We start from the raw sequence: 11,261 nt of genomic DNA, 5'->3' as shown, positions 1-11,261 counted from the left end.
TTGTAGACATAGCGAGAGAGGTAGAATTTGGTCTGTACGTATTCAGAATATAACAAAAACAAAATGGAGACGCTACATCACCAAATCACACAATTTTGAATACAAGAACCACGAGTTTACATGACGACCGTGATAGGGGTTGCCGGCCGTTATTGTCGTTGTGTATGTAGTTCAAATCTGAAATACTTATACAGAATTAAATAAATTAATAAAAAAATAATAGAAAATAACGGAAATAATTCTATGGCATACTACAAGTGACCAATCGATGCACTAATTAAAGAAAACAGGAAAAGCTGCAGAAACAAGATATGCAAGTCATATGAGCACACAACAATAACAACAACAACAACAAAGGCAACCCAAAGACGAACAACCGACGAACACAAATACAAACGACGAACACAAATACAAACTTCTAGAAGTCAACAAACAACGAGGGAGAACGCAACACCTCCAAGGAGCGCGCATACCCAGCGAACAGGACACACAAAGAGCAAATTAACGCAAACGGCCTGTGTTTGCCAATATAAATAAACTCTTATCAAAACGATACATTTGTTGCTGTTTGAAAAAATACAAACCACTTAATGGCTATGTATGTATACGGTTGGACCATTAATTGCTTAATTAAAAATTGTTAGCGAGTGCTCTAACTAACAAAAACTTACTTCCTATTACATTAAACCTCCATTTAGCAAAATAATGATAAATTTAAAAAATATAAATTAACAAAAAAGGAATTTCGCAATTTTTTGCAATTCTGAAAAAAAAAATTTTCAAAATATGTACACATAGATTAATGAATAAAATCACCCTTTTACTTTTGATCAAACCATTGTAGTGTGTACACCCTATATGAAGTATGCGGCACTTACAACAACGATTATACATTAAATAAGCCCAGAGCCAATTTATATATTGGCTCTGGCTCATGTTAAGCAGCGCAGGTCACTAGCCTCTCTAGCTGACCGTTTATGCATACGCTGCACTTCCCACGTATCGTCTGAGCGATTTCCATGAGCAACATATATGCTCACTACCACAGGCATATGAAAACTACTCACTCTCCCTCTCTTTGTAGCTGTTAACCAATCACAGCATAAGTATATACATGTATCCATAGGCTAAGTGAATTATATTGACTTTAAATAAATTCATTCGATTTCAATAAGCAAACAAGCTATGACGTACTGTATTAACAAGAATATTACATGGCGACCGTGACATGGTCACGATTCACTGCCTGGAGGCAGTAGAACACAAAGACAAGAGGATAAATAAATCCCAGCCTGGGGCAGATGTCGAGGATTGTGGACCGGAAAACTACAAATTACTGAGTGAGTAGAGTGCGCCAATGGGAAAACACATTGGTGGTCAGAAAACTAAAATAAATACAAGAATAGCCCACATTAAGTGGCTAGTATACACAAAATCACCACCTGCTTGGACAACATCCCAAAAGTTGCAGGTAGAATTAGATTTCCTAAAATCTAGCCTAATAAAAAAGAATGCCATTGATGCAACTTACCACTCTATTAGTAATATATGTAAGAAACAAGTAATAATACACCCACCGCCGTCTCAGATTCCAAAGATAAAACAAACATGCCCTAACGACTGCACTGGACCGCTCATCAGTGGAGCAACTCAGCGTGCATGACGAATACGACCTGTGCGATGACCGGCACCGTCCCCGCCTGAGCCCATAGGCATAGGACATCAGCAGCAGCCAATCAATAAGCGCGAAGCGCACACTGCCACTTGCATCAAAGAGGGAGCATTAGCGTGCCACATCCGGAGACACCCAGCTGATGTAGCGAACGAGCAGCAGATGCATCATCACTACACTCATTATAATTTTAATTATAAACATAAAAATTTTTGTAAATTTGAGCAGAATCTTTTCTGCCCGATTAGAAGCATAGCCGGTAAAGCTATGGAAAAGATAGGTAGAATCCAGTAAAAACCATAATTATCCTATGTATGAGGATATTAAAATAAATAAAACTAAATTTCAATCGCAAAATAAGCCATATATATATGGCATAAGACCATCAATAAACTTAGAAAAGAAACCAGAAATGGGTTTTACCAAGACACTGGACTCCACTGCTAATGTTATAAATAAAATTGAAGTCCAGACTCCAGATCAAAAGTTAATTGTTACATTGTTAATAATAATAAAATAATAATACTATAAAACTTATAATGTGTGCATAAATATGTTTAATAAAATTTACAAACTGCACAACAAATTTAAAAAAAAAATACTTAAGCAGGGCTAATGATCTGGACAAAATATTAAAATTTACTAGAAGTATAAAATTTAAGAATGTATACAATGAGATTTGAAACAAAGAAATAATGCAATGAAATTAAAAATAAAATAAAATAAAAAAAATAGGAATAATAAGATTCTAAAAAATAGACACAATAGAAGCAATTAGAGAGGTCTATGTTAGAGATACCTATTTTAATGAAAGAATTCAAAAATTTGTCTCAACGACACCAGGAAACATATATAAATTATAGACTTTATATATGGATACATTTCATTTAGATTTCTCACCGTTATTCCATTGTACAAACATTAAAGAGCATCCAATACTATGATGAACACTAGACTTCATAGTATTTACAAAACCAACAATATTATGAATAAAATTATTCATCAAACAAATTTCCATAAATGGAATGGCATCAGATAGCTAAAAAAAATAAAGCTGCGTAGGTCAAATTTTGACAAATCATATAAGTGCGTAAATAAGAGCGCACCAGTTTTGTGACCAACCATAATTAAGCGCACTGAGATTCTTGCAGATGAATACAATTAAATCAGGAGTTTAATTGAGGAGCGGCAGCATAAACTCACAAGCTTACACAGAGTCCAAACTTCAGACATTTTACAACATATAAGGGATAATCTGGTAAGCTTAAACGAAAAATGCAATCTCCAGCTTTATATACCATCGGCGTTAAACACGCCGATAACATTTAATAAGTCACTCTTGACAAACTCAAAGGAAAACGACCAAATAGAATAAATAAAATTAGTAAACATGGCTCAGACAATTGTAGAGTTTTTAAAATTAGCCTCGTCTCTCTTACCAGAGTTCGATGGAAAGGCCGAAAACCTACACAGTTTTTTGAATGCATTGAATCCAATAGATTCCCTAAAGGCCATCCACGAACTAAGTGAAGTAAGCATAATAAAGACTAAACTGAAGGGCCACGCTAGAAATTTGATAAGTAATCAACATACAATTCTTGCCCTTATAAATCAACTATCCAAAGCAGTAAAAGGAGAATCTGTAGACGGCATATCTGCAAAACTTCTTAATCTGAAGCAAAAGAGCAAAACGGCTAATCAATACTCCCAAGAGGTGGAAAATTAGCAGTAAAGGCCATGACGCAAAATTACGTAATTGACAAAGTTAAACTGATCATGCAAGCAGGCACATTCAACACCATGAATGATGCCATTTCAAAATTAGTCAACAGTTGTACGGAAGCAACAGGCCAGTCAAATTCTGTATTGTACTTCAGTCAACGACAATATGGAAATAATAGGAGAAACCGAGGTAATTATCGTGGCAGAAGTAATTATCAGAACAACGGTTCCAGAAATTATAATAGGGCACAAGGCCAAAATAGAGGAAACTCTAGAGGCCGTGGCAACTCGAATCAAGGCCACAACAATAATGTCCGAGTTACTCAGACTAACTCGGAACACAAACAAAACCCTTAAGATATGCAACAAGAAACTCCAAAGTACACACAGTCAATCTAAGCCTCAGTATCTTTATTAAGATAAACAAGTAAGAGGTTCTAGTCGGGAGTTCCCGTCTAGGGGGTACCCTGAACCCTCCTCTTTCAACATCAAATACATTATATATTATATTTTAGAAGCTATACGTCAAGTTTGGAGACTCTAGCTCTTGTTATTTACCAAAATTGCCCAAAAAACGTGATATCGATATCGATTTTTCTCGATTGCTTGGAAACGGAGTAACTATCGATTATCGGAACAAACTTGATCTGCGCGGGCACTAGGAGCACCTAAAATTTCAAGTCTCTCGCTCTCATAGGTTCTGAGATCTGTGCGTTCATACATACGGACAGACGGACAGACAGACAGGCGGACATGGCTAGATCGACTCGGCTATTGGTGCTGATCAAGAATATATATACTTTGTGGGGTCGGAGATGCTTCCTTCTGCCTGTTACATACATGTGGATTTTGCACAAATACAATATACCCTTATACCCATTTTTAATGGGTTCAGGGTATAATAATAACAGCTAACCATTTACCCTATTGCTAGGTACTGGTGCAGACATATCACTATTAAAAGAACATATTGATACACTAATAATATTAATTTAGCATATTAACTAAAATATCTGGAATCGGGGAAGTTTCAGTTTTTTCTAAAGGTTTAGAATTCGTATAATTATCTACCGGAAAATATGTCATTTCACACGACTTTCACATAGTTGGACACGATTTCCCAATACTCAGCGATGGCATTATTGGTATAGACTTCTTTAAAAAGTATAATTGCCAATTAGATTTCACACAAACATGTTATTCTCTAATACGTCAGCCAAATAATTTAAATTATCCAATAGAACTACCAAAAACTCACAGTTGTGATAATAATGCCACATTACTTCCAACTCGCTCTGAAGTAGTCCGTCAAATCAATATTGCTTCGCCAGAAAACAATATTTTCATTCCAAATCAAGAAATTGATAAAGGAATATTCATTGGAAATACTTTTTCCAATAATCAACAAACATTTGTCCGAAATTTGAGTACAACAAATTCAATGAAAATAGTATATCTTAACGACATTAAAATAGAAAAGCTAAGTGATGAAAAAACTAAAAAGTAACTTTCCCCCTGTTGGCACCGAGACCCGTGCCGGGGCGTGTATTCGGCAGGGACTTCTAGCGTCGAAAGAAACAACTCGATTCAATTCGATTCGTGCGAGGCGATACGATATAATATAATTCGAACGCTGAAATCTTTATTATTCTTTCATTATTTAACAACCTATATTTCACATGATTATGAGACTTACATTCGTCCTCCGCACGCGCTTCTGTTCTCTTGCACTTCTGCTCAGCTGCAAGCACAAAACGAAAATGAACCTCGACAAAAATGCAGCTTGTGAAGCTGCGTGCGATCGACTTATCATGTAAAAACTAATTCTAACGGTGTGCTTTCAGTGTAAGTAGCGAGGACTGCTTATAGAAAAAATGCGAGACCCAGTAGGACTTAGTCAACAGCTATTTTCACTTCGCCCCGTAACATTCCCCACCCCGTAATTCACGAACGTCCGTGCAGTGTGCTACCAACTTTAATGTCAAGCTTAGCTAGCTTGACGGCGGGGCGAGTAATAATTCCATCGGCGGTTCGCACCACGGCACTTCAGACCTGGCCATCCTTTGAACGGTGCACGTCTACGACCACTCCTCTTATCCAACAGTTTCGCTTGGCACCGTCGTGCAATATCAGTTGACGATGTCGTCGACTGATATTGGTTCGAGTGGCGGTTGCTGCTCGTAGCACCTCCTCTCGTAACCCAGAGGGCGGCAGAATTTCCGACAGTATTGACTTTGTAGAGCGCACCATTCGTTCCCACGATCCTCCCATGTGGGGTGATCCTGGCGGGGTAAAGGTAAACTCGAGTTCTGGGTACTGTCGCTCGATCAGAGCCGGCGATGTACGTTCAATTTCATCTTTTAATACTCTGCTAGCGCCTCTGAAATTTGTGCCATTGTCCGACAGCATGCGGCGGGGGCAGCCGCGTCTGGCCACGAAGGACTTCAGAAGGTGAGTAAGTTGAGAGCAACTTAGCTATATCTACGTGAACGGCGCGCACCGTGAGGCATGTAAATAGCACGCCCCAGCGGTTCTCGCGACGCCGTCCAACGACAATGTCGTAGGGGCCGAAGTAATCCACTCCAGTATATGTGAACCGTGGAGTATAGGGCGATAATCGTTCGATTGGCAGGTCGCCCATCCCGGGCGGCTTTGGGCGGGCGCGTCACGCTGGGGCACGCTGGGCAGGTATTGGAAACTTCTCTCACCAAAGCTCGTTAGCTACAAACCCAGTATCGCTGCCGCAGTTCATTTACGACGATTTCGTTGTGTAGGTGATGATATCTGCGGTGATAAAACTCAACCAGCAGATAGGTCAATTGATGTCGTCTTGGCAGAATTATCGGGCGTATTACGCAGACTTCGACTCCTTCTATATTGTCTATCCGACCTTTAATACGTAGAATGCCCGAGTCATCCACATAAGGGAAGCACTTAAACAGCAAGCTTTTGCGATCGGTTAAGCGGCGTCCCGACCTTAAGCAGGTGATCTCACCATAAAACTCGTCTTCTTGACAAAACCGGATAAAAATGACATCTATTTCATTGCTTCTTTTAAGTAGCAGCGTCTTCTGCAGATCCAGTCCTCCGTCCAATCGGACCTTCTTAGTAATATTCCGTAGGAAATCCAGTACGCATAGTTGTACGGCTCTCAATTTTTCCAGCTTGCTGAAACGCTGCAGATCCGGCAGAATACATCTCCAGGACGACGTTTGATTGGGTTGTTCTTCAGCATGGTACAACATGTTTAATCCAGGGCCTATTTCCGATTGTGGCCACTGCGATTCTTCTAGATACAAAAATGGTGGTCCATTGAACCACCTGGTTGAGCCATGAATTTCAGGCGTTTTAGGCCATTTTGTACCATCGTCTGCCACGTTTTGAGCCGATGGTACCCATCGCCAGCTGTCCACACCTGATTCTTCTAAAATCTCTACTATCCGAAGCGCTACGAATTGCTGGAACTTTCGAGCATTGGAACGGATCCAGTAGAGCACATCCTTTGAATCTGTCCAGAATGTTCGTCTATGTATGCGTACCGACATTTCCTTTTGGATACATTTGGCCAGTCTCAGACCTAAGACCGCGGCCATCAGTTCCATTCGAGGTATGGACACGGGCTATAGGGGTGCTACTCTCGTTTTCGAGGCGACCAAACTGCAATGTACTTGGCCATCAAGTTCAGAACCGCAAAAATACAACTGCGGCGTAAGCATTCATACTGGCGTCAACGAATGTATGCATCTGCACAGCCTGGGTTCGGCTCACCCACTTCATGCACCGTGGAATGCGGACGGCATTCAAATTTGAAACTAGATCAAGCCAGTGTTGCCAATCGGCTTCGTCTTCGTTGGTGAAGTCGTCATCCCATCTGATATTGGATCGCCATATGTTCTGAAGGATCTTAGCGCGTATATTAAAGAATCCTAGCAGCCCGAGTGGGTCGAAAATAGACATGATCACACTTAGAACACGTCTTTTAGTTGGGCGCTCCTTAGATGCCTTCGCAAGCAAGTTCGGCGTCACCACAAACGTCAACAGATCTTGTCCAGGTAGCCACCACAGGCCTAAGAGTTTCTCTTGCGCTTCATCCTGAGCGCTGATACGCTTCTCCAACTCCTCACAGTCGTCTTCCAGCGCCTGTATAACTTGCTTCGAATTTGATGTCCACCGGTGCAACTCGAAGCCGCCACTAGCATGAATCCTTTTTACAGTCTCAGCTAACTGTATGATTTCAGCTCCAGTATCCACCGACTGCAGCCAGTCGTCGACAAATGTGTTTTCGCAAATCGCCTTTACGGCATCCGGATGCTCCGCTAAAAACCGCTCGGCATTGCAATTCTTGACGTAATTTGCTAGAGCTGGCGAGTAGGATGCTCCAAACGTCGTGACTTGCATAACGTATGTTTCGGGGAAGCGTGACGAATCTCCATCACGCCAGAGAAACTTCTGTGCCGGTTGGTCCTTGACCTTGACTTGAAGAAATATTTCCCTTATGTCGCCGGATACTGCGATAGGAAGCGAATTAGCACCCCCATCAAAAATGCTAGTGTATCTGGACCTTTCAACAAACAATCGTTAAGCGACATGCCACTAAATTTGGCAGCCGCATCCCAAACGAGGCTCGTCTTTTTCTTGTTCGGATTGGTGACTGTAAAGATGGGAAGAAACCACGATGTAGTGTTAGCTACTAGCTCACTATCCTTCAACCGGCGGATATATCCCTTCTGTTTGTAATCGTGCATCGTGTTCATCATGAACTCATTCAGTGGTGGGTCTTTTGACATCTTTGCCTCTAATCATTTCAGGCGCTTAACAGCCATCTGATAAGAGTCTGGCAGGTGCATGCGATCGAACCTCCATAACTGGCCGGTCTGCCAGCGCTTTTCGTCTTCCAGATAGGTTGTTCTTGCCTCCATAATCTGCATCGAGCGTTCGTCGTCTTTGGATCTCAGCGGATGTGAGGAAACGCTCACACCTAGTGACTCAATTGAAAAATTGTTCTTCAGAGCTTCATCGTCGTCGTCGTTTTCACCTTCTCGTATCTCCAAGGGTGCAGTTATTTTGATATTGTCTAAGCCAATGATAAGCTGAGCCTTGACGTTGTTATACGGCAGAATAGGAAGCGTAGATAAGTGCTTCCGAGAATTGAGCAACAGTGGCTCGATACTTTGCTCTGGTAAGTCCAAGTTCGCTATTGTTCGCACGTTTTTTAAGGCATACTGTATTGCGTTATGTTCTGGAGTTGAAATGCTCACAGCCACGGACATCGACTCAGGTTCATTCTTGGTTATGTCCCCTGTCCATTTAAGGCACAGCTGGGTCGCAGGACCATCTAATTCCAGCTCGTCTGCAAGCGCTCTTTCTATTAACGTACACTCAGCTCCTTCATCCACTAATGCATATGCGCGCACGCTTTTTGATTTACTATAGAGCGTGATTGGAACATATCGAAACAGTGTCTTACTTGCGGAGCTGCCGTGAAACATAACGGCAGACTCACTTGCCTTAATCCGGTGGTTGCTACCTTGGCCCGTGTGCTCGACTTTACTAACACTCATGGTAGGCGTATGCAGCAGCACATGGTGCGTTGACTCGCAACCATCTACATGACACTTCTTCTTTGATTTACACTGTTGTGCACGATGACGTATAAAGCAGCAAAAACAGAGCCTCTTTTCCTTAACAAGTTCCCAGCGCTGATGTTTATTTTATTTATTTATTTATTTTATTTATTTATTAATGGTCGACATACAATATAATTATATGCTAAAAGCCTAGTTAAAGGATACAATTTTCTAAATAGCATCACCGACCGATGGAGGTGTTTTATTTGCCAGTCCGGCCAGCTGTGCCCCTTTTCACCGCTAATTTTGTCAGTGACGCAATAGCTCTAATAAGAGCCTACATCTAAGCAGAAGGTTGTAAGTAGGAAAAAAGTGATCTCAAGTGAAATTGAAAATAATCTTAATTTGCTATACTAATAAAGAAAATACAATAAATAGGAAAAAAGAAAGTAAGAAAATTGTTAATAAAGTAAAGCAATGTAAGTTAGATAAAAAGTGTTAAGTGGGTAGGACAAAGAGAAAAGTAATGGGAAATCACCGACACGGTGGGGGAAATTTTTTCAGCCTGTCCGGCTAGCTATGCTCCTGAAAGCAACGATTTTATTAGGGGTAGAGACAGTTCGGTAGAGAAAACGTGATGCAAACTATTATAATTTTTACATAGCACGCGAAAAGAATTGTGCATAGCGTAATCTGTTGTGCACGTAGATAGTAATAAGGGGCGATAATTTCTGGTTTGTCTAGCCGGAACAGAGAATTGAAGACACCCTAGCAGAAAAGGAGAATCTATGTCGCCAATAATCAACTTATGTAGAAGGACAACCCCGAGAATTGTCCTACGGTTGATTAACGACGGAAGGTTGAGAAGAAGCAGTCTGCAGTCTGACGGCAACCGAAGATTAGGGTCCCAATTTAAACCTCGTAAGGCAAAAAGCAGAAATTGCTTCTGAACAGATTCAATACGATCCTGGCTGTTGATATACTGTGGAGACCAGATGCAAGAGCAGTATTCAAGGATAGGGCGAACAAGAGAGATGTACAGAAGTTTTGTTATAAAAGGATGGTTAAACTCTTTAGACCATCGTTTAATGTATCCAAGTACACCTTTTGCCTCATTAACAATGGTATCTATATTGAAACAGAGTTTAGAATCAAAAATAACGCCTAGATCCTTAACTGTTAGTATACGTTGCAAAGGGATATTGTTGATTGTATAACTGACAAGATAAGGTGTAGTACGATTAAAAGTCATAAGCATACACTTTGAACAATTTAGATGCAATTGATTGGCCGAACACCAAAGTTGCATAGCGTTCAAATCGTCTTGTAGACGAGAATGATGTAGGGGGTTAGTGTATGATAGAAAAAGTTTGACATCGTCCGCATACATGAGTACACGGGCATGTGATATAACAGAGGGAAAATCATTTATAAAAAGTGTAAAGAGTAAAGGTCCAAGATGACTACCTTGAGGAACACCAGAAGTAATGTGAACCCTTTTAGAGGTAGTCAACCTCAGTATTACTCTTTGGGTCCTACCTTTTAAATAAGAATTAATCCAAAGTAAAAGGGACAGAGGGAAACCTATTCGGTCAAGTTTAAAAAGTAAAATGTCATGGTGCACAGAGTCAAACGCCTTACTGAAGTCAGTGTAAATGACATCAGTTTGCATTTTCGAAAGGAAAGCATCATTTACCAAGGAAGTAAACTCAAGCAGATTGGTCGTAGTTGACCGATTCTTTACGAATCCATGTTGAACAGGGGAAACAACTGCTTTGCAGAAATGCTGCAAATTCGAAGTGATTATTTTTTCAAATAATTTAGGAATAGCAGACAGTTTTGCAATGCCTCTGTAATTTTGTATATCAGACATCCCACCTTTCTTGTGAGGAGGAATGATATAAGATTCTTTCCAAAGAGATGGAAAGACAGAAGTTTCAAGGGATAGATTAAAAAGCTGTAGCAATGGATAGAAAAGGGAAGAACTACACTCCTTGAGTAGACAACTAGGAATATTGTCCGGCCCAGGAGAGTAAGAAGATTTTAGAGAGTTTATAGCTAATAGGAGAGAGGAGTGTGAAATAATGGGGGGAGGTATAGAACTAGCGGAGGAAATAGTATAAGGGTAAGAATTAGTATTAGGACAGACTGAAGAGTAAGTTGATTGGAAAAAATTAGCAAAGAGGTTAGCAGAATCAGTGTCATTGCTAGCTTTATCCATCCCAAGAAGAAAAAAGAAGATGGCAAACTTGAAGATTTACGCTTCAAGTTTACAAAATTATAAAACTGTCTCGGATTTC

The 11,261-nt window shown here is 40.4% G+C and overlaps 1 protein-coding gene across 1 annotated transcript; it reads right to left on the bottom strand.

The window, feature by feature from the left end:
• Positions 1–5,440: 5,440 nt before the first annotated feature.
• LOC138911712 (uncharacterized) lies at positions 5,441–8,181 on the bottom strand. The gene is made up of 5 exons (XM_070211094.1): positions 7,968–8,181; positions 7,163–7,902; positions 6,124–7,014; positions 5,895–6,044; positions 5,441–5,836 (listed from the first exon to the last, which is right to left on the bottom strand). The coding sequence occupies exons 1-5, from the start codon at positions 8,179–8,181 to the stop codon at positions 5,441–5,443; spliced, it is 2,391 nt and encodes a 796-aa protein (XP_070067195.1).
• Positions 8,182–11,261: the final 3,080 nt, after the last annotated feature.

This window comes from Drosophila virilis, unplaced genomic scaffold (assembly GCF_030788295.1).
Source record: "Drosophila virilis strain 15010-1051.87 unplaced genomic scaffold, Dvir_AGI_RSII-ME tig00002161, whole genome shotgun sequence".
NCBI classification, from domain to species: domain Eukaryota; kingdom Metazoa; phylum Arthropoda; class Insecta; order Diptera; family Drosophilidae; genus Drosophila; species Drosophila virilis.
This window is presented reverse-complemented; position numbering and strand designations above follow the sequence as displayed.

Coding starts and splice junctions, on each gene's coding strand:
- LOC138911712 (XM_070211094.1), bottom strand. CDS start 8,181: ATGTCAAAAGACCCACCACTGAATGAGTTCATGATGAACACGATGCAC. Junction 7,015..7,162: donor TTCCACGGTGCATGAAGTGG/GTGAGCCGAACC, acceptor GCACCCCTATAG/CCCGTGTCCATACCTCGAAT. Junction 5,837..5,894: donor TGCTATTTACATGCCTCACG/GTGCGCGCCGTT, acceptor CACCTTCTGAAG/TCCTTCGTGGCCAGACGCGG.